The sequence below is a fragment of the Merops nubicus genome, unplaced genomic scaffold (genome assembly GCF_000691845.1).
Source record: "Merops nubicus isolate BGI_N331 unplaced genomic scaffold, ASM69184v1 scaffold45538, whole genome shotgun sequence".
NCBI lineage: Eukaryota > Metazoa > Chordata > Aves > Coraciiformes > Meropidae > Merops > Merops nubicus.
This window is the reverse complement of record NW_008628547.1, coordinates 29,226-53,103: the sequence shown is the minus strand read 5'-3', so window position 1 is coordinate 53,103 and position 23,878 is coordinate 29,226. Positions and strand designations below refer to the sequence as shown.

At 42.3% G+C, this 23,878-nt stretch overlaps 1 protein-coding gene across 1 annotated transcript in view; it reads left to right on the top strand.

The window, feature by feature from the left end:
• Nucleotides 1–124: 124 nt before the first annotated feature.
• The window catches only part of LOC103779057 (rhombotin-1), a 51,742-nt gene continuing 27,988 nt past the window's right edge, over nt 125–23,878 (top strand). Inside the window, exon 1 of the mRNA XM_008946673.1 lies at nt 125–682. Coding sequence (XP_008944921.1) covers nt 658–682 — 25 coding nt within the window. The 5' untranslated portion in view covers nt 125–657. The remainder of the gene's footprint in view (nt 683–23,878) is intronic.

Sequence of the window (23,878 nt, the reverse complement as noted above, 5' to 3'; positions counted from 1 at the left end):
GGGATCGGGATCGGGGCTGGCGGGCTGCAGGTGGTGCTGCTGAGCCGGGAAGGCTCCGCTCCGCCAGGAAACCCTGGCAGGAGAGCGAGAGGGGTCCCTGGGAAATGTGTGCGTTTATTCAACAGCAAGTGTGCAAAGCTCACCAATCGAGAGACGGAAGCAGCGGTAGTCAGGCTGAGGTATTCTACCCTCCCCGAGTATAATTTTAGATTTAGATTCAGCTTAAATCCAAAGGGAAAACACTTTATAAGGTTGAAAGCTGTGTAGTTGCAACAGCCAGGGTTATGAGCTATCAAATGCAATTACATTAAAATAGATTATACTGTGTAAATTGAGCCATTTAGAAGGTGAGAACCAAAGAAACGGCTCTGATCCCCCTTCCTTCTAAATTGCAGTTTTAGTTCCTTGCAATTCTGAGGCACAAAAGTAGGTGAGACTGCTTTTGTATCTGCGAAGTGCTTTATTTCTGAGTGTAATTCTAACTGAGTGCAATCTAGGTTAAAAGCTGGACAACTGGGTAATTAGAGCTCACTTGCTGCTAAAGGACGATCAGCTGTACCGTAGCTCATTTGTGCTCCCAGAGACTTGCTCTCTTCTCCCCTGAGCGGAGGCTGCTGGAGAAGAAGCATCTGTCCCCGGACTTTCTTGATTGCAGAGATGATGGTGCTGGACAAGGAGGACGGTAGGTGGGCTGAGATTGTGTAAGCCTCTGCTCGGTGTCTTCTGTGTGCTGCTAATGTAGAAATGAATAGTTTTGAAACAGAAGCGCGCTGTGCGTAGTAGAGGGCTCTGCTTTCAGCTTCTGATATTTTTCTCTTGTGTTGGTAAAAGCGTGCCTGCCCTTTATTTTTTATTTTTTTAAAAAATTTCTTTTCTGGCATGATCAGACCAGTCGGGAAGGGTTTACCTCAGGCTCTGTTTGCTGAAGGGCATAGCAGAAGCAGCTTAATTTGGGGGGAGTTTCTTATATCTAGATTTTTCTACAGGTTACTCTAATATATCTAATTTTAGTCTGTTTATTTTAACAGCTTTTATTATAAATCTAATTTTGGGATTTTCTTTCTACTGCATGTCGTTTGAGTCTCTTTAATGTGCGCCTTTAATATCTATTTCTCACAGCTTTTCTTCGTGGCTATAAACATAATGACAACGAGCTAATAAGCTGCTCTGGCAAAAAAAGCTTTGGCTTATTCTAAGAATTTACTCTCTTCTCTAAATGGCAGACGTGGAGGTTCATTTGGGAGGTAATTTAATGAATGAAGCTGAAGGAAAGCTTAACTTATTTTATGACTTCACATATACTTTTTTTTTTTAAAGCTGACTAGTCCTTATCAAGGAGGACTGAGGGGTACTAATTGATATAAAGAACAACAGACAGTGTTAGTTAGCAGTTTGAATGACCTAATGCCTTCGTTCGCACATTGCCTACCAGAGCATGCAACTTAACTGCTCAGTCACCAGTAGTTTCTACAATGAGCATGGTAAGTCTAATCACAACTTTTTAATGAAGTTTTTCTGAGGCTGCTTTGTGGCTTTGGTCTTCCCTCGTAGCTTGTACACTGAAAGCAAAGATTAAAACTGAGGCAGAGCAGAACACTTCTGTAGCCATGCAGTCAGACGTCCGTCGATGGTGCTGCCTCTTGCCAAAGACATCCATTTTGGCGGCACTTTGTCTGATTGAAAGTGGGAACTACAGCTGAACTTCTCAGGGCTGTTTGTAGCTGTTATCTCATTGTTTCATTTCAGCTTTATAAGTGGATGAAGTGTGCTCTGTAATGGCATAAAATCTTTCTTTCAGAAAGATTGTTTAATTTAAAAAAATCTCCTTAAGTGTTAAAAAAAAGTCATAGGCAGTTGTCGTTTGGAAGTAGAAGAGATTTCTTAATATTTGCAAGACTGTAGACAGGGAACAGCCTTTCACGGGGAGCCAAAGAGCTTGGAGAAATTGGAAGTTGAGCATTTTGGCATTAGCATTGATTTTACTTGAATACATGTATTGCTTTTTAAAATATTTATGAGAAAAATAACCTGTAATTCAAAGTCACTTGCTTTTCTGTGTCAGATTGGTGCTAATCTTGTATTGCGAATAGTACTGAAAGCTGCCCAATGCTAATAAGTTGGAGCAATGTGATTTTTATTCCCTGACCCATATCTGTCTTCTGGTATTTTAAAACTGAATTAATACTGTACTGTAGAATAATTAGGAAAGAAGCCTTGACTACTGAAAATAATGGATGGATGCTCGCTTATAACCAAAGGTCTTCTACTGAAGTTTTTCTTCTTTCTCACCCTGTCTTGCCTCCCAAAAAAGGGTGAGGGGAGAACACTACCCAGTATTTTAAATCTTGCATTTTGAGGTCTCATCTCATTATAAGTTTGATTTCTAAAATGATTGACCCTGTGTGTTCATGAACATCAAATTCAAATCCAGTTTCTGGGATGGGACGCGAGGTTCTGTTTCATTCTGATGTGAAGCGCTTGGGACAATGAAAAAAATACAAATGGACTTCTCACAAAGATTTTACACCTTTATGATATGAGACCAAGCAGAAATGTGTCATTTTCAGTGACCTCTTGTATGCAGATTCAATCAAATTTTGACTAGAAGTTGACCCATGTAGGATCAGTGTCTGTGAATAAGTTGTCTCGCCCTTCTGCATTTATTCTATGCTAATTAAATTGGCATCTTAAAACTGTGAAATAATCTTATTCAGGGAAGAAAATAAAACAAATCCTGGGCTTTATTTCTGTTGAGATCTCAAAAGTTTCTTTGTTAACACAGTAGAACTTTAAAAAAAAAAAAAAAAAAAAAGTAGATGTGAAGCATCTGTTACACATCTTCTAGATCAGCTTTGCAGTTGACTGGACTGTGGATAAAAGACACACTAAGTGGTTGAGTATTGCTTATGCTGGGAAAACAAATGAAGCTAACAGGGTTTCAAAGGCTTTGAAGCTGTGTCTCTCTCAGAGGTGTTCAGTTGTTTTCTTTGGCAATATAAGTTGAAGCAAGCTAGTTTACTTTATTAGAGGCATAAGGCTACACTTGTAACCTTCCCCTGACTAAGATGAATTTGGCTGACTGACCTTATTTCTTTCTGGACCACACGTGCTGTACTGGGTTTGGCATGGGTTTGTTTTTTTTGTTATTTCCCTCTTTAGGACCCAACTCTTTTAAAGGACAGCACAATTTTCCATATTTTGTTAAATCTGTCTTTTCAGTTTGCGTTTCCCTGTAGACCTGTGCTCTACTATGATGGAGCAATGCAAATCAAGCAGAATAGCTCAAATTAATTCTTCACATTGGCATCAGTGTGATTGCCTGCATGGAATCAATAATGCATCATGGAGGGTTGAAATTTTGGAGTATAATGTGTGAATAATGCTTAACACAAAACAAAAATTCAGTCATCATAATAGCAATTAGGAAAAAGCTGCAGCTTATCCCAGCTGTAATCTCTGCTAACAATGAAGCACAGCCTGGTAATCAGCATGTATGGTATGAAATGCTCTAATAGAAATCACAGCTCTTTGTTATGTGTGTGGGGGGTGAAAGTTTCCTTTTACCTAACTTGTGCTGTGTTAACTAGGCATAGTATCCTTCAACCAAATTATTGAGTGTGTGCACTTGTAAAAACACTGATCAGCTGTGCGTTCATCCCAATGTTTGCATGGGCAGTAGCACCCAAATCACAGATCCTTTGTGTTTTCAGGCAGAACGCTGCTTAAATAGATCACAAGAGTAGGCCAAGTAAATAATATATCAGATGACTCCGTTAAACATCTACCCGTATACAAACCTTTGGGTTTATTTTCAAAAAAAAAAGCTATAGTTTCTTTAAAAATGAGAAGAAAAATATAGATACTCAGTGGTTGTGTGCATTGGAGTTGGAGAATGGGTCTTAGGTTGATGGGAGGTATTTAGGGCGATGAATATTAGGTAATTTGAAACTGGATTAGTAGCAGCAGTTGGGTTCCCTGTTGTGTAAGAGCCCATCTTACCCTGCACAGAAGGGAAGAAAAGCAGCATTTGGAATTAGAAAAGCAGTGAAATTGATTTGTATAATGGCAGTTACAGGAGTGGTGCCACAGTGCCCTAGCCAACATGGGAGAGCTGTGGGTTGGCTGCACAAATGAGTACCCCAGCTGCCATATGGAGGCACCTATAGATAGGTAGGTGGCTATGGAGAGAGATCTACCTCAGCCAGATAGGTCCTGACAATGCTTTTCTGTTGAAAAAATCTTGATAAGCACAAAATTAAGGCATGTACAGGTTGTATACAAGCCTAATATAAATAGTGCCATATAGGCAAGAGATATGTTCTATGTGCTGCTGGTATCTTTTATTTTTAACGTACTTTTCTCAGGTATATCTACTGAGGAATCATGCAAAGAGAGAGGATGGGAAATGGCAGGATGGATTTTTCCTCACATCACATGGAATTTAATTTTTCTGTTGCCTAATATTTCTGAAGCTGCTTTTTTTTTTTTTTTTTTCTCTTTTTATCTCCTGTCCCCCTCTGCCTTGGACCTTCTCCATGGTCCATCATTGTCTAGCTTCCCATGTATATAGAACCACTACACATCTTCCCAGATACCAGCTTATTCAAAGAATGCTTGATTCAGGTCACCAAAGACCCTATTGTTTACCTGTTTAGCTGGGTTACCTGTTGGTTTTTTGAGGGCTTGATCTTGACTCACGTGGTCCTGGTGTAATTTCAGAGGTTTGGTCTGCCTTTAGTTCATGACACGGTGTCCTTTTGTGACTCAGATATACAGCAGTGGATGAATATATTCATGAAGAGGAGACAGAAAGTTGTAAAAGCAGGAATCTGAGTAAGACCAGAGCACATTTGGCAGCAGAATAAACCATGAAACTTGATTTGTCCAGAAAGGGGTGGGGGAACAAAAGAAAACAACAAAAAAACCCCACACAAACAAACCAAACCCCAAAAGAATTGTTTCTCTAAAGCTGACCAAGTGTGGAGCTAGAAGTAATCTTCCTAGGTGTGCTCCTTGCCCCTGGAAATGGCACATGCACTAACATGAGCTAGTGAAGTAATTGCCTAAACCTTTTCAAGAGGTGGTGGGTTCTGCAGTTGGAGCACTGATCACCTAGATCTCTATTTAATGAAATTTCATCCTAGGGGAAGAAGAAGAAGAATGAAAGAAGTTAGCAAGCCTAATAGGAGCAAAGTGCTTTGTATAAGAGTATTCCTGCTGGGCAATCAAATAGTCTTTAGTGTTTGCTGAGGCTAGATAGCTGAAGGATCTGGGTAGGCGTCTGTATAGGATGCCATCCTTCTCCGTCCCCAGATGCCAGCGGCACATGACTGTTGTCTGCTTGGCATAACAAAGTGTGAACACGGCGTAGGAACCGCATTCAGCTTGAGTAACGGGGCTAAAGAGGAAGGTGGTTCTCAGAAATTGGTTTGCTCTGATTCTGGTTTAATACAGTAGACAAGGTACCACGCATACTTTCAATGAAACATAGTTTGCCTTTGGAGTTAGTGTTAAATTTTATTATCCCTAACAGATACAACGTGAACAAGTCAGCCTGTGTGTCACAGCCATTCCAAAAATGCTCCCTTATGGTGGAATCTTCAGAAAAATTCCTTTTAGGAGCAGTGCATTATTAGTAAAGTAATCCATTAGGTCTGGTGATAAAGGGCCACAGCAGAGTCTAAAATATGTTTTGTAAATGGTTAAGAACTTTATCATGGTTGAAGGATTAATTGATTTCATTTAGAGGCTTTCTTAACTTTTTCAGGCTTTGTGTTTAGATGTTTTACTCACTTTGGAAATGTGCTTGCTGCTCAAAGTTTTGCTGCTCTGTCATTAGCATGAACTATTACATTTCTGCCAAAGGCAAACTGTTCTTTTAGCGTTATGACTGATTGCATCTATGAGGAATCTTACTTAGGTAAAGAATAAGGAAGTTTATGGCAAATAAGGTATTTTACTTGAAATCAATTCAAAATCAGAATAATGGTATCAAGCGTTAAGTGTTGCGGTGTAAGAATAAAAAAGGCACTGCAGATGCTGCTAAATGCTGAACTGTAAAACTCTAATGGGTCTATATCTTTTTTAAAATTGGACAGAACTGTCATCATTTAGAATACATAGACATTGTTTTAAACCATATAGAAATCACTGCTCCCAACTTCAATAATGTGCGTAACTGTTGCCAGGGAATGATTTATTCAGTGAATGTAGCTCCTATTCACTGAAGACTTGGGGGTGGAGGGAAGGGTGATTTAAAATGAAAGTTGTTCACTATTAGATTAACATAATTAAACCTATAGATGGTCTGAGCACAATTCACTGCAGCTACTGTTTTTTAATTCTCAGCATGTAAGACTGTGTGTGTTTTCTCTGTCCTCCAGCAGCATGACTCCTGAGCCCAAGTTTTCAAGAGCGATGTTGGGTGCTATCTGTGCAAACAGATGCTCAGCTCCCCAGTGAATGTTTCTGCAAACTAGCTCCTTCATACATTGCACATCAAAGCAGATAATGGATGCTGTTGTCCAAATTTAGAAGATTTTTAATTTCATTGAACATTTCTGAATTCTTTACGCCAGTGTTCAGGGTTCTTTGCATGCAAAGCAAACTTTGAAAGGGTGATTTGGGCAGTGAAAGTAATATTTGCCTTCTTTTTCAACTATTGATTTCAACAGTTCTAGTTTCTCTTAAAGAAAAAGTGGATGATTGTTGCATATTCATGACTGAACTGCAGGGAAGTTGGACCAGAATTAAACAATTAACCCCCTCGCCAATGTAAACATCCATTTGAGTAGAAGCCAGGGATGTTCCTACTTGGTTTATTATGGAGCTGAGATATAGAAATGTATTCCGGAGGACTGTGTTTCTAATAAATAAAAAGGCATAATGAGAATGTAACTGGGAAGGAAGACAAAAGCAGCCATGCTTTAAATTGTTAATGATGGTGCCAGTGGCTGCAGCTTTACCACAGCTGTTTAAATTGATCAGCTAGTGAAAATGTTTTGTTTTGGCATTTTCCCTGCATGTGCAACTCTTTCGAAGGGACTTCTGGAAGCTTTTCAAAGGGGAATCATGATCTTATTTTTTTAAACCAGGCTTAGAACACCAGAGTTTCCAGTATTTTGGAATGCAATATTAAAGGATGCAGTTCAGTTTTTCTTTTGTAAAGTTTTTGGCTGATGAGCCATTGCTTCCCCTAAATATTCCCCTAAGTATCCTTTACCACTGTTTTTTTTTTTTTTTTCCCTTCCATTGCAGATAACTCACTCCCCATAAGAGATGAACCAACAGCACATTTCCTAGCTGTCTTTTTCCCCCCCATCTCCTCTATTTTCCTGGTGCTACGGAGCTTGATCAGAAAAGCAGAAAGGTGCTATGTCAATTTGCTATGCATCTTTTGGTCAAGCATCCAGTGTGAAATTGTTCTGTAAAATGTACTCTTTCGGCAGGAGCTTGCTACTAATTTGTTTCCTGGTTGGCTCTGCCTTGCAGCTGATGTGGGTTAGCCAATACCTCTTTAATGCTTGTATCATTTCCTTCTGTTCCAGAGAGATGGGTATGCATTTCAAAAAGATGGAATCCCTTTCTGTTGAGGAGGTAGGGGAAGGTTCTACATTCTGTCTGTTGACAAGTGACATGGTAGAGATGTATGGGAGGAGGTCTGGCTTGGGCTGGTGAGCCTTGGTGTGTTCTCCAGAGCACCTCCTGCCTTGGGTTCCCACCTGAAAGAGCTCATGAGCAGACCTGCCCGGGACCTTAGTGCAGCCTCTGCCTGGCACTCCTGATGGCAGGTGACTCATGGATAGGCCGTGACTTAGATGATGTTGAGTAACCTGGCTTCTGGCTACAGTACTTGCAGTGGGGGTTGGTATACGGGACATTATTCCGAATCCATTATATATTTATCTTTATACTCCTTTGTGGAAAATTATTTCTGTAAGTACCCTGTTATGGTTATGAAAGCCCAAACCAAGCATCAGTCTCAAACCCTTTGACCTGTCTGCACAGAATGGAGATCTGTTTTGAAAAGGACTCCTTTATATCTGTTTTTACTCCGTGCCCTTCCATTCATTTGCCTATACAAAGCAATAAAGGGTAAAACTAAAGTAACATAAATTGGTCTGTCTTCCTGAATCCATGTCTCGCTAATGTACCCAGATTAACTCAACTGTAAATTGTCTCCTTTGGATGTCGTGTCTTGCTAAAAGTTTCCTATATGATTCATGATTTGGATTGCTTTTAACAGCTATTGGCTAAGCAATATGGTAAATGTACAAGGTGATGCAATTGGCATTAGTGAGAGGATGCACAGGAGCATGTAATGCAGTCAATACTACATTAACTACTGATGCCCAATTACAGAAACTGGAAGAGTGGCTTTTAGGAGCATTAGGACTTGCAGAAGAGCTGAGATCACCTGCCGCTCCTTGCCTAAAAGCTTCACCCTTTATGCGCTGGGATCAAAGCAAACATTTAGTTGCTATTTTGTCATGTATAACAACGAAGGTATTTTTCTCCCCATACGCCCCCCTCCCCTTTTTTTTCCCCAAAAAGTGTCACACTGATGCTTTTAGCACGTGTAAAATCCTATCTCCATATTTCAAGATTCTCTTTCCATCTCCTGGGGCAAGACTTTATTTGAATAAAAACTCTTTAACTACCCCTGCACTTATTGTTTCTCTGAAGCTTACTACTTTAGCCATTTTTTTTTTTCCTTTAAAGAAATACTAAGTGCAATTTAGAGTGTCCTATTTCCCTGTGTCAGACAAGGCTCCCCTTTGCTCCCCACAGCTCCTTCCCTTTTCTAATCTGTGTATGATTGTTTGTGACCTCGGCTGGCTTGAAGTCTCTAGAAAGAGCATTTTAAAATACAACCAGATACCACATAAAACAGGATATTTGAGTGTGTGACCTCTCTGCAGTCCATGTTCAGATTAAGCACACGTTGTTTCCACCATTGCTTTTAAACCCCATTTGCAGTAGATGGCAAAGGACCACATTACACTAAAAGACAGTACATACTTTCAGACTGAGCTGAGTGTGATTACAGCTTCTAAATCTGTTTTAAAAATAATGAGCATTGTCACTGCTGTATGGCAAAACTAGCAACCCACAAAGTTCCTCTGGTCTTGGAGGGAGATGGGAAATTAAGCGGCTCTAAGAATGCTGAAATATTTTAATATAAAAGACAGCTGGCAGGTGGCTTATTGCTCTTGTTGCAGCATTTGTCTTTACTTCCAGCTATGATACTTGGCATATCGCTGCTGCTTTTAATCCTCAAAGCGTTTTGCCAGTATCAAGGAATTTGTGCATCCCAAGCTGGCATTCCCTGGAACTAAAGCCTGGGTACTGGGGGGATGTGCCTGAGCCATGGGTGGGCTTCTGCGCAAGTTGTCCCAGATTTGCTCAGCTCGGCTTTCTGTCTGCACAGCACTTGCTGCCCTGCCCAGCAGAAGGAGAGGGTGTGACCTGCAATGCCATCTCTTGCTGTGGCGCAGTGCTGGGCCTGGGTCCCACCTTGCCTGCTCCCTCCTGCTGGGTTTGGGGGTCAGAGGGTGCAGAGGGGAGGAGGAACTTCTGGATCTCCTCGGAAGGACAGAGTGATATCTCAACAGTTGCTCTCTTTGACTGTTGTTGGGGCAGTTGTGTTGATCCTTTCAATGGCCAAATTATTTTTTTTAATGTCCCTGAGGTTCAGTCCAAGTAATTGCAAATTGTTGAGGAAGAACCTTCACTAGCCTATCTTCTTGCCATAATTACAAGCATCAGTTGCATTCCCCTCTGACTTCTGCCATGATTCTAAGTGTTCCCCTCCCGTTTCATGCGGGAGGCAGAAACATGAGGTAAGTCTGTGCTGTAGCCTGACAGTCTACAGGTGCTTCCTTAGGCACTCTTCTTTGGTAGATGGTGCCTTAGCTTCTAAGCCAGCTGGGGGTGTTGGTTCTCCATACGATTGCTCCAAGGTCCCATGGAGCTCTGCCCTAGATCTAGTGGCTGTCTCAGTATTCAGCTGGTCCAGGGGAGTGTGCTGTGGCCAGAGGAAGGAGGGACTGGAGGGGCAGAATGCTGTTATTTTTAAGAGGAGTGTTGTTTCAGTTCCTGGTCAATGCTCTTTTGAACGTCCGAGGGGAGAGAGCAGAAGGTAACCTGCTGGTTCTCTCCTTGCACTAATGTGTTTAAAAGGTGGCACCAGCCGTGGAGGCGTGGGGGAACTTGACTGAGCTCTGCCTTCAGCACAGCTTCAACACAGACAAGTATCCTGTGCTTGATGCACTTTCCAAGCTGTACAAACAATGCTTTAAATGTCTGAAGTACCCAGCAGGGGCAAGTCAAAATGTCCTTGAGCAACTTTTGTATTTAGAGAGTGTTTTCTCTTTTCCTTTGATCAGGAGGGAACAGATGTGTCTCTTCTTATGTGTGTGTTTGTGTGCACCCCCTGATGCACACGCATTCCCTGTCCTTGTGCAGGGCTGCAGTATTTAGGGTAGGCTGTTATTCCTCTTTGTTCTTTCTTATTACTGTGGGGTTTTTTACAGGGAATCTAAGTTGGAATTTAGAGAGGTCAGACTAAACAAGGTTTTAACTTACTCTCACTCAATCCCTTATATGCCTTTAATTTGGATAGAGTTTAAAAAAACCCAAAAGGCTCCCTTTAAAAATATGTAGGCGTATGTACAATCGATTCATTGACTAGTCTTTTTGGGGGTTTTTAAGCATTCAGTCTAAGTGGGCTGCTCAGTGAAATTTGTACATTCATAAAATAGCTGATTGAAAAGCAATATTTCAGATAAATACAAGCCAGCGATCTATCAGCAGTTGTAATAAAAGCTGGGCTTCAGGCTGTGATTTTATTTTGAAATAATAAGAATTGCTTTATTCTTTTTACTTGAGTTACCATGGTAATTCTGTCGTGTAGCAGTGTTATATTGATTTAGAAAGTGGACAGTAATATTTCTTTTGTGTTATTCTGTTTCTAGGGGTTGATTTCTAATTTCCACTTGGAGATTACTTTTATAAATTTCTTAAGTCCTTCCACTTTTTTCTCTAGCAGTGTAATTTTCCTCTCACACATTGCTATTTTCTGAGCTTATTGGTTTGCTCTTATTTTAAATTAAACTTGCTGGTTTCAAATATTGAAATGACATCTTTGTCTGTGTCTGTACTTTGGTTTAGCAAAATATTACAGTCTGCTGTTTTATGCTTAATAATTTAAGGGAAGCTTTATGTCTGCCATCAGTGGTTGTTGGTAACTTATGACTAAACCAACATAGAGCTTAAACCTTTGACATTTTAATACTGTACAATGGTACTTCTACTCCACACACCATTTCATTCTTTTTAATCTGCCTTGGATATGTGTATGCTAAAGAGAATGACAATTAAATTCTGGAGAGATCAGGAGTTTTTGGGTGGAACCACCTCTTGGATGCTTTAGGTCTCCATTGCACTTGAGAGAACCAATGGTTTTGTCCATCAGGCAGGTACCATTCCTGGTTACCCATCTTCCTCATGCAGTTAAGAAGCTTCAGGTCTTCTGAAAGCCAAACTTTGACTTGCAGAAGTGTGTATACATACCCAATGGCTGACAGAAAATAGCGAGCTGCTTTAGCTCTGTGCAGGATTGTTACACTTCAGCTGTGGAGCACTGCTTTTGGATTGCTGCTGCTTTAAGAAATGACAGCCTAAACAGGATGCAGCTGTTCTCCTGGCTCTTTTTTTTTTTTTTTTTTTTTTTTGTGAATGAGAAATAATGCCTCTATCCTGAACCTGGGAGACAAGGGGAAAGAAACCTCAAGCATCACTGTTTGCAGAAGTGGTAGTTTAGATCCTGAAACCAAAGCCGTGAATTCTGCTTTCAAATAGATGTCATTCAGCTTACCTTTTAGTGTAGAGGGTGGGAAAGCTTCTTTGTGAGCACTAAGTACAAATTTCCTGATCTCATGAAAATGCCACTGAGAGGTTTTGTGGTGCAGGTAACTGATGGGAAGGAAGCTGATGTCTTGTTCTGTTGCCCTATGGTTTCATTCCTGTGTGAAGCTCGTAACAGTGAGGAGTCCAGGAGCCCCAGCTGATCTCTGCTGGGATTTCTGGACCAGCTACAAGCAGGAATTACCGTCAGCTGGAAATGGCAACAGAAGAGGGTGTCATGGACGTGTGGTGGTTGACCTCAGAAGGACTGAAGTATGAGGTAGCTTGGAAAAGGCAAATGCAATCCTGAAATGGATAGAACAAGAAAAGGCTAATAATGGCCACTGTTAATAAAGCTGGGGAGAGACACTGGTAGACCTTGTCTATCATGGGTAAACCATGGACCACTCAATCTCAGGGACAGTAAATCCCTATGGAAATAGGGGCAGAGAGGTCTGTGCTTCAACTTGCATACCTTTGCAAAACACAGGCTCAGTGGTCTTCCCTGTATGAGGAAACTGGGAGGGGAAACACTGAGGAGGAAGGAGAACAAGCTTTATACCCCAGAAGATTCTATTGTCGTTAGAACAAGTAGTTGGAAATGGCTAAGAATATTTCTAGGCTGGCAACTTGAAAGCTTCTATGCTTCAGAAGAGTTGGTTTCTGGATCAGCCTTCCGAGGACTGGCTGAGGGAACTGGGTTCGTTTAGCCCAGAGAAGAGAAGACTGAGAGGAGACCTTATTGCTCTTTACAACTACCTAAAAGGAGGTTATAGTGAGGCTGGTGTTGGCCTCTTCTCCCAGATTACTGATGATAGGACGAGGGGAAATGGCCTCAAGTTGTGCCAGGGAAGATCGTGACTAGATATTAGGAAGAATTTCTTCACTGAGAAAGTGGTTAGACACTGGAACAGACTGCCCAGGGACGTGGTGGAGTCATCATCCCTGGAGGTGTTCAAAAAATGAGTGGATGTGGCATTTGAGGCTATAGTCTAGTGGTTAGGGAAATGTTGGAAGGAAGGTTGGACTTGATGATCCTGGAGGTCCTTTCCAGCCGTGGTGATTCTATGAAGAGAATAGTGGAGGCATGAAGCTGGATTGTTTGGGTTAGAGAAGATGGTGTGATAGCCTCCAGGTGCAGGATGTGGGACATGCTAGTCCTCCTCAGTCATCAGTCCATGCTGAGGCATTTACACCCCTGTGTATAGAGCTCTGTCAGTGTTTCCATATGAACCCCATAATTTCATGAACATTCATTTATGGTGAAAGTCTGCACATAAGATCCTGCCTGAGGATACCTTTTTCTTTCCTATTAAAATTTTATAAACCCGTCACTTGGCTGGGATTTTTAGTTCTCTGTGAAAGTAAAATAGAAGGGGGGCCCTGATGGGGAACATGGAGGGTATAGTGTCATTTTCTTCCTCGACGCTCCCTTTAAAAATTAAAAAAAAGAAAAGCACAAGCTACAGTCTTACAGGTGAACTGAATGGGAATGATGAAAGCCACGTCTGAAGGTTCCAAACTTCTTTTCAGGGATATGATTTGGTTTGATTTGAGTGTGAAAATACATAAGCAGCTGATGTACCCAGCGGTCTCCCCTAGTTCTTCTGCATGCATGGTGGTGTGCAGGTGTTGCCTGTGCTGTTCAGCTTGAGAGCAGTGATCCACAAACTTAAAAACCTTCAAATAGGTCCTGACCTGTGAGGCTGTAATGGCCCTTGGAGCCTTTACAGCCCATCGGGTGATGTCTGTTACACATTAGTCTGTAATAGCTCCAGAATAACTAACTTGATTTTTTTTTTTTTTAAGTCAGTAATTATATCTCCCTGCAATGGAGTGCAGTGGCTCCACAGGCTAAAATGCAGTTTTAAAGTAGTGCAACGAGAGACCGTTCAATGTCTTGGCGCTGGGTGCGGGTCCTCTGCTTTCTTTCTCCAGCATCTTCTCTCTCATCGTGAACTCGTGCTGCAGCATGTCCATGCTACCAGGAGCTGACATCTTGCCCCAGTTTCTCTGTGATGTGGCAGAAAAGTACCTGATACTCTGTGTCTCCTCAAAATACGGCTTTGGGCTTGCCCCCTCACACCTGCTTTTCAGGAAGAGCTTCAGCTGATAATTTGCACTGATCTTAGCAGGGCTCTATGCACAAGGGAGCAATCTCACCCTGGTAGGAGAAAGGACTACATGATTTAACAGACTTTTTTTAATAAGCATTTTTCTCTGCATCTGATCTTTTCATGGGATATAGTGCTGCCTGCATCCTAAGTTGGGATTTGGGTTTGCTACCCCCTACTAAAATGTATTTTCTTTCCCTGTGGTTCATTCAATTATAACTCTAGGATATATCTTCTGGGACTGAGTAATTGGCTAGGTCAGAAGTAATCTTTATTTTCACTAGAGAGATGTTTACAAACTGATGCTGTAGTATCTCTTTAAAACCCACTGAGAATCTGATTAAAGGCCTGAGGATCTTCTGCAAAGATTGCCTGCTCCCAGTTGATTTGAAAGGGTCAGCATGCTGTCACAGTTTCGACGACTAAGAATTAACTTAAGGCTGATTCAAATGCTACTCTCTGTGTACAGCATTGATTGGACTGCTTTCAGATGGCAAGAGGTAACTTTATACTGTAGCATGTGTGAACTCCATTTAGTTAAATAGGAAAGCTGAGTGAGGAAGGTTGCTTGTAGCATGAGAGCTCAAAGGTGAATGCGTTCCAGTCCTTCTGCCCTGAATTAAATACTTGGGGGAAGGTGGGAGAGAAACATAATTCTAGTGGTAACATCCTTGGGATACTGACTGCTGCAGCTGTTCTTCACCAAGTGCAGCTCCTAAGCTTTGCATAATCTTTTCTTTCTCTTATACTACACATAGTCCACCCTGTAGGCCTGACCCTAATGAGATGGGATTGCTCAGAATGGAAATGGCAGTGGAATGCTCTTTTCAATGGGAGGGGAAAAAAAAACAGGCCAAATAAAATTAGTTTGGTGTGGCATTATCACTACCCCTTTTTCGGGAATTTGTAGTAGGACTAAGATTTTAACCTGGTTTCATGTGAGCATCAGTGCTCAAAGGCAACATGTGTTAATGTGGGAAACAGCTGGTGCTGACTTGCACAAAGCTGTGGGGCTTGTGGTGCTACACTTCCAGTTGCTGTCCTTAAAGCAGCTTATAAAAAGGTCCTGCTGAATGCAACCACCTGACATAATGATGTGGGAAAGCAGTGCCAGGCTGCAAGCTGGTGTGTTCTAGTGCTGTCAGGGTGTGCATCAGGGCAGGTAGTGCTGCTGCTCCTGCTGCAGCTGAGCCTGTCATGTGGCAGTTCTGCTGAGCACCTTGTGGAAGGAAAATGGGCTGAGCTGAGGTGTGCTCCTGAGGACCTGCTTCTGCCTGTCAGCCTCGAGCTGATGGAGCAACCAGGGAAGGTGTCTCACCAGCATTAAAACTTCAGCAAGGACACAGGAACCAGCTGGTGTAAGTCAGTGAGCATCTTGCTGCTTCAAAGCAAACATGAGGATTCCTGATTGCTTGCCTCCTGTATTGTCTGGTGAGCTAAAGGCCTTTCTGGGGATGCAGTCACAGCACCTAGGCCTCCTCTCGGTATTCCATAGATGCAGCAGTGCTGTCCATGTCTGAATGATCTCAGGGTTTGGTGAATCTGTGTTAGGAGGTTCAGATTTCCCTGGACAGTTTCTTGGGGATTCTTCCTAATGTTGTCTTGGAGTAAGTGTGATGTGGCTGTAGGCTGAGATCTTAGTCTAACCTAAAACCTTAATGCAGGTTTTTCCTTTTCCTTGCCTTTTTTTTTTTTTTTTTCTTTGTCTTGCAAGTGTTGTAATAAGTCCGGGAGGAAGAGAGGCTGAAAATGCTGACAGGCTCTGAATTAGAGCAACCAGAGGGGCCATGCTGCAGTAATGTACTGCTCAGCTTTAATTGTGCCCAGCACAATTTCTCTGTTCCCCATGGGCAGTTACTGTGCAGTGCTCCTGCATGGTGGCCACGTTTCCATCCAGAGTTGCAATTTGCCAATGGTCACTTTCAGAAGAAAAATATGCCCTGGTGGGATCCTGAGCAAGTTGAAGGCAGTAGCAACTGCCCCAGCCAAGGCAGAGGAAAGGAGAATGTTTTTGACATCTCCTGTTGGTGACCAGCTATGAAATCAGACAGTTTTCTGTCTGCAAGACTTGAAAAATATGACACCAGAGACTGGCAGTCTCGTTCCTCCTGCCCCCACCTCCCCTCCCAGGCTGGAGGAGCCGCTGCCTCATGGGCAGTGTAGTTCAGTTGTGGCATGTTTCACTGTACACAACTGAATCCATTTTCTGCACTGTAAAGAAAGCTCTAATTGCCTCTTGACACAAATATTTGGACTGTCTTTTGCCTTTATAAACTTTTTATCCGGTTAAACAGTGTGTTGAAGTAAGGATCTGTGGAGATGTTGTGTAGCTCCTGTGCTATACTTGATGGATACTCAGTGTTTGATTTGCTTCTTTTCATCCTGTCTTTTAGCTTGGGATGGTGGCTCCTTCCTCAGCACTGAGCAAGCTCCATGTGTTTAAGTCTCAAGTGATGACTTGTTTTCCATTCCCCTCCCATACCAAGGATCTAGACAAACATTTGAACTCAAAACCATTGTGAAATCCTGACCTGTACTTAGAGTTTCTCAGAGTGTGCTGTTCTCATTGAGCTTTTAAGCTTACAGCACTGACTCTCCAAAGAACTTCATGATGCTTCATCAAAGAAAGCAAGTATTTCTTGGTCTTGGCTGAAGTTTCCATTAGAATTACAGAGCCAAGCCAGTTGTGAGTACCAGCTGTCACAAGCTCATTTTGTTTCATATAAGTGAATAATCTTCAAATGGTATTAACCTAGTTAAAATTTTGCTTATCAAAGCAACATCTGTAAAGCAAGCCAGGTAAGTGCATATTACTGTTTGAAGTTGTATGAGAATGCAGGAGGAGGAGTTGATTGTGGACTTTCCTCATGCTGTATGTCATGATCAAGTGCTTGAGGCAACTTTAACATCTGAATGAGTTTGTCATTAAAGGAGTAGTGTTGATAGCAGGGCTCTGTTTACTCAGCATTTCCCTGCGAGCTCTCAGAGCACTCCTTCCACTAAAGTGTTTACCCTTGAGTTTAGCAGAGATGCCTGCCCAGTGAAGGAAAGGTCTTACATGTCCTGTGGGTGCTGAATGACAGTATTTCCATGGAATAAATGCAGAAGATGCTTTTTACCTCCTGGAAGAAATCACTAAGATGACATATAGGAAAAATACCAAACGGGACTTGACCCTGCTTGTGTTTTATTTGCTTGGTACTGTTAGCAAGGCAGTGTATGCATAGGGAAGAGCAAGAAATAACCTCCAAGTTAGAATGTTTTAATTAAGTATCCAAAAAAAGGCTGAGAAGGTCAATAAAAGTGAAGTAACTTTCACAAAGTAGCAGCATTTTGGTGAGATGAAATTCTGCTCTCCAGATCTCAGGCCTGAACGCTATGTGCTGAATTGCAAAAAAAAAACCCATGTAAGTTCATGTGGTTCTTGCTTCAGTATCATACCTGGGGGCAGATCAGCATGGGTGCTGGCTCTCACACTGTTTCCAGTTTACTTTGAGAGTAAAATTTTTGTGTTATTCTGTGTCAAGTGCTAATCTGGCTAAGGATTTCTCTATCACTTATGCAATTTAATGTGTCATCCTCACTTTTCCCCTTGCTGGATTTACTGTATAATATGTATTATGGCAAAGTGTTTTTCCTCTAAAATAGAGCAAAACTATTTGGAAACGATGTGAAAATCAAATGAAACAGATGCTCTACTGCAAGACTGGTTGGCAGCAATGTTTCAAAAATATTAGAAAGGAGATAGACAATAAAGCACTAGAAATGCTAATGTAAACTGGGTTCTCATGTATGGGAGGAGATAAGTGTAGTCAACTAGTAGGGGAAGAGGAGGAGAAGGGCATGTATGGGTTAAAAGCAGGACATACTGAGTTTTTTTGTGAGTTTTGGGTATTACTGGTTCTAAGTCAGAAGAACTGATACAGAGGTAAACAGGAGTTGTGTGGAACCCACCCTTTTTAAAATGCACACAGAAAAATATACCTAACTAGTTAAGGATTTGTCAACAGTCTTTATTTTACATGATGACTGATCACCTAGTATTTAGTCTTCTCTTGGGTCTTGCAGGGCTTGGGCTGGTTTTGCATAGAGTGCCATATAGGAACTGGACCTGAAGAGAGAGGTGGGAGGTGGCGAGTGCAGCATCGCTCCACGGCGTGCCACAGTCCTCTGCAGAAGGCTGAAAAGGATGGGTTTGTGGCCAGCACTGCTGCAGGGTAGCAGGGTCCTTGGAAGCAGGTAGTGCCCTCAGCCTTTGGTGGTTGTCCTGTGGGATGCACCGTGGAGAAAGCTGGTGGTACGTGCTGGCACGGAGCCCCTCTGCCAAGCTGCGGAATGCTGAAGAGCCACCATGGGCTGCCCCTGGCCAGGGTGTCTCACACTCTGACCAGCTCTACCTCACCTGAGGTGCTTGGCGTTGGAGGCCATGTCTTGCTCCCGCCTGAGAGTGCATTGCTGACAGCCATGGCTTGATGTGTGGAGTGGAGAGGGGAAGGGCTTCCCAGGCGCCGTGGCAGAGCCCTGCTCCCGTTTGCCCCTGTGGCAGCGGCGGCACAAACCCACCGCCTGCGCTTCACCTGGAGCCGCAGCCCGTCGCCTTCTGTACCCGAGGAGCACGTCCTGCTCTGTACCTCCATCTTCCCAGCTTCTTTCAGGCATACGTGTGGCTCTGTACTCATCCAGCCTCTTCAAAGGGTAGAAATCTTCATTTCTCCATCCGTTTTTGTAGAGCTGAGATTCTTGAGTCCTTGAATCATTTGGCTTGCCCTCTGCTACGCTGCCTTTGCGGCATCCCTTTCATATCATCGCCGCTGCTTGCAGTATTCTGTAATACAGCCCCACTCCTCTCTCTAATAGACTGCTCTGATGTCCATGACTTACATCCCTGAATTTTCATTACTACTACAAAGACTTATGCACTTTAAAAGGGAACAGATGGATTCTTCCTTATTTTGGAAGAGATCATTCGTGCCTGTCCACGTTCTCAAGTTCACCTATTTTCATTACTTTAACTTTAAATGATTTGTGGAGCCTTCTTAGCTCTCAAAATTAAACTGGAGGCCTGAATAAGATTTGAACCTAGATTTTCCTCCTCTAACCTAAAGTAGATGATAGCTTCAAGGGAGGACCTAGAGAATAGTTCATCTTGGTTATAGTTCAAAACAGTAGTCAGTCTGTTCTTTCCCACTGTGCTCTTTCAGAGTTGCTCCAAGGAAGCTCACAAAGAGCCCTTCTGAGATTGAAGTGGGAACAAAGTGCTAATTGTTAAATTATCTTTTGTCCTCCCCAAACCTAAGGAAAATCATCTGAAGGATGTTAGTTGCATACAGAGTATTTCTGTCTCGGTCCAGTGTTAAGTAGTCTGTTTTAGAAAACCTTTATGTTTTTCTCCTTTGCCGTTCTCAATAGGCTTTTGCGCTCAAACAATATGGACTCTAGCAGGTGGCATTTTTGGCACATGACCTCTTTGCAATACCAGGATGTTCAGAAGTTGGCCTTTCTCATCTTTTTCAGAACTATTAAAACAGGAGGTGAAGGGCAAATGTACTCCTAATAGGGTGAAGATGCACTAAGATCTTAGACTGGAAGAAAATCAAAATATCAGTTTCCAAAGAATTGAGTAACTGGTGAAGAGTGTGGTCTGATAGCTGGGTATAGTAACTGGCAGCACTTCTCTCTAGAAACAAATGATGCAGACTTACAAGCGTGGGTCTTCTGCTGTGGCAGAGGTTAATTATACGAGCGGTTCTGCAACTTTCAGGCTTTTTCTTCTGTGCTCTGCTCACATTTGCCTTTCTGACGTGAACTGCAGTAATATGCACAATTTACGTGCCTCTGTCTGATTTTGGTTAATCGTAGTAGTAATTACTAATTTCCGACTCTTGACCTGCTTTTTTAATCGCATTTTTTAAATGATCTTTTTGTACCATTTTAGAATTTGGCGTTTGGTTTTTAATTTAGATAAATTATGCCAAAGTGTTCTTGAGAGCACTGCACACTAAGGTCAAAAGCTTTATCTGCACAATGCCCGTTTTCTTTAACCTATTTTAATAATCGTGGCTGCTTTCTTTCATGGGTAGCTTTTGTCTGAACTATGCTAAATCTGTCCCGTTTAGACCAGGCTGCTGATGTAGCAGTAAAACAGAGTGCTGCTGCGGAGCAGCCCTGAGGCTTCAGGATCACCGCCTGGGTTGGGGAGGCTCTGGGGCTGGGTTCCCCTCCTTCCACAGTTCCCAGCACCCCCAGCCCCACGGGCACCCTGACCTGTGCCTCTGCAAAGCACCCAGAGACAGGCTACGGGCCTGTGGTGCTCAGCTTTGGGCGAGCATCTCCCTGCCTTGCAGGCTGCTGTGTCCTCCGAGCCGAGGAGGGCGAGGGGAGGTGGCACTTCATGCCCAGGCCTCATCGTGAATGGTGGCAAGGGCTCCTCGGCAGCCTTCTTGGGGGAAAGCTCTCAACGGTTCTAGAGAGGACACTTTTTTACCCCTCTGCTCTCCCCAGGCCTACAAAGGGGTGTATTACAGGTAGAGAGGCTGTTTGCCTTGGCTGGCTGTGGGAAACTGCTGGATTTTACGCAGACCGGTTTTCCTACCTTTCTCTCCTCCTTCTCCTCCTCCTCTTTTTTTTCGATGGGGAAAATTTAACAGGGTGTGACATTTCCAAACTTGGAAACAGGTGTTAAAGAGCCATTAGCTGGCTGGCCTCCCTGGATAAAACAGAAAACTTGCCAAAGATCTTCTTGTCTTTAAACATTTGTACAAATCTCTTGTCAAATACAGAAGTAATTGCCTTTTCGCCCCTTTTCTTCTTCCTCTCTCCACAAGTTCTTTCAGTCTTGCATCTGGTTTAATATAATGGGTGTTTGCATGAATGGCTTAGTTAGCCAAGATGGTAATAAAACACTCTGAATTATTGTGACATTTGGATTTAATTAAAAAGTACACACTTAGAAAAGTAAAACATAATGTGTAGAGGGAGTCAGGAAGGTTTTTCTCCTTTTCTTCCAAAAAGCTAATTAGAGTTGTATTTTAAATTGTTTATGTGCTGCTAATCATTGTAATAAATCATTTATACTGAGAAAGACACACTCTAATGTGCTTGTGTAACTGTTTATGCTCTCAAGTTTCTATCATGAACAAATTGATCTGGAAGTGAATTTATTAACCACTAGAGAAGAAATCATTAGTGCTTTCTCTAAATATTCCCCAGGTACACTTTTATTATAGTAGTTTACTGTTTTAACTAAAAGTAACATTACAGGGCCTCGGTTGTAATTATGATGCAAATTGACTTTCCATCATTTAAAAGGAGGGGAAACTGCCTTTATGCTGGTAAAGTAGGTCTATGTTGTATATGCTAGAAAGGCTTACAGCTCCCAAAGGTTTCTTTTCTGAAAACAAAATGTAAACTCCTGTTTTCAGAGGAAGTAGCTGGGGGGACTTTATGGAAGTTTTAAAATAATCTGGTGGAAAATTTAATCTCTTTAACCTACCTGGCCTTTGCTAAAGGATATTAGGACAAGGTAAGTGTAGCCTGTCATGTTAAATCTTTTGCATCTGGCAGCACACTCACACTTATAAAGCAACTTGGTGCTTTCAGAGTGCTGGAGACCACTTGAAATCTCTTGGAGATAACTGGTGTTGCTGTTTCCCTGTCACCAGTGAGGACACGTACGTAGAGCTTTTCATGCAGCAAATCAGTAGCAGAACCACAATTATAGTCTGAGATTTTCTGGTTCATTGTGCAGTTCTTAATCCAAACTGGACAGCTGCTGGCATCCCAGTTTTCCTGAGGGTTTGCAAGGTGGGCAGGTCATGGAGCTGTGCACGAGGGCACAGGGAGCCATGGTCCATGGGGGGCAGGTTACAGTCGGTGGCTGGGGCTTTCATATTTGGATGTGTGGCTCAGTTTTCAACACCTGGACTTCCTCTGTGGTAGGAGGTTCCATTTCCCACCTGGGCCAAGAAACCAAATCTGGCCATCAAAAGGTCCAGTTAACGCTAGTGGTTTTTGTGAGTGCGTTCTAAACCGATTTTCCATTTTTTGCATACTGAATTATTGATTTACAGATCTAGCATCAGGCCACCAGGCAGGGATACCCACAACACATAGATGTATATAGTTGAATTACATGGTTAGGCATTTTTATTTGAAATTCTCAATACTCTTAACTACAGTCTAACTTGATGGGGAGGCTTCCTTTTTTATGGGAAATTCTTAATTTAAAATAAATAAATAAATAAAAATAACAAACAATCTCCAACCCACACAACTAACCAATCTTCCAATTTCTGGTCAAGCAAACAATCTGCCGCTTTTTCCCGCAGAGAAGGGAAAGTCAACATGAGTAAAATAGTTCTTTTTAATACGTACATTATTTGGAGGAGGTGACTTAAAAAGGACATGTGGAGTCCGTGGGAGGCAGCTGCAGAACACAGTGGCACCAGGAGAGGAGCAGAGATGGGATTAAGCAGGACCCACGAGCATGAACCACTTGCACCTTCATGCAGCAGCTTTCCTAAATCTCCTGCTGTGGAAGCTGCAAACCACTATACTGAAATGCCTCAAGGATTTCAGCTTGTTTCTCCTGCAAGACCTTGCTCAGGCCATGTGTGTTCTCCCAGCCTGCCCCTTTCAGCATTCAGCTGGTCCATGCTGAGCTGCCTTTGGAGCCGGGCTGGCTGCCTAACAACTCAGGTTGGCGTTTCCATGGCTGAGCGCGTGTGGAGCGTTTGATGGCTGATGTGCCTGTGCCAGAGAAAGAGCTCCTCTTGCCTCAGGAAGTTAGGCACTGGAACAGCTTTGGGCCTTGAATATCTTTTATTTGTACTGTTTTTTTAAATACGGCCCTTAGCTACTCATGGTTCAGCCTTAGGGAGGTTCAAAAGCAACAAACCCTTGAGTACCTGTCCTGGCCGTACGCACACCGTGCCACCAGCAACCTGTGGGCATGGGGGTGTATGTGCAAAGAATTTACTGGGGCTTCAGTTACATAAACGTCACTGAAGTGGCTTTCCACTTCAAGATTTCACCCCAAACAGTTTTCTCTTACAAGATCAAGATGTCTATTTTCTGTCTCCTTTTAGACAATATTTCTGACATGTTGGCTTAAAATCCAGTCACATTATACACATTTTTGCTTGCAAAGTGTGAATTTTTTTTACGACTTCTAGCTATTCATTTTTCCAGAAACCTACTATATAGTGTTCTGCCACATTAGGTTTCCCTAATAATCCATAGGAGGATGTGATCAAGATCTATTACTGCCTCTCAATGTGGATGTCATCGAATTCTGCGAGGGAGCCGTACTGGCAGTTCTCTTTGGAGGCATTCAGATCTGTATTTGGAAAGCCTTGCCGTGCTAACCAGGCTTCAGAACTGTAAGGAATCAAAGGACATCTTATGTTTTCTAGAAAATGTGGAATTTATTTTTTGTCATCTTTAGATCCTTTTATGGCTATTTTCAGAGCAAAATAAGAGGCATTCAGTTACTTCATATTCCACTGAATCTGACACTTAGAAATGTAAACGTGTCTATCAGGATGCCATTAATTGAGAATAATAAACGTCCCTTTATATGCAAAGTCTTTATATAGAGGTGACTCCTGCTGTGATTCCTGAAGGCGTTTTTTCCTTCAAAGCACAAATATATCAGCACTTAAAGCAGCATTTGATATCCTCTTGCTGTTCCTGCAGCCTGAGCCTCTGCATTGCTGTGGCTTATTTTTTCTTCTCTTGACACTTTACAAGGTGTGCTGTATCCAAACATGGACCTTCTCTCCAGAAGTGTCCGTAAATTAATGGAACTCAAAAATAGCCACTGGCAGTTTTACAGAAAGTCCCAGAATTCAGAAGTG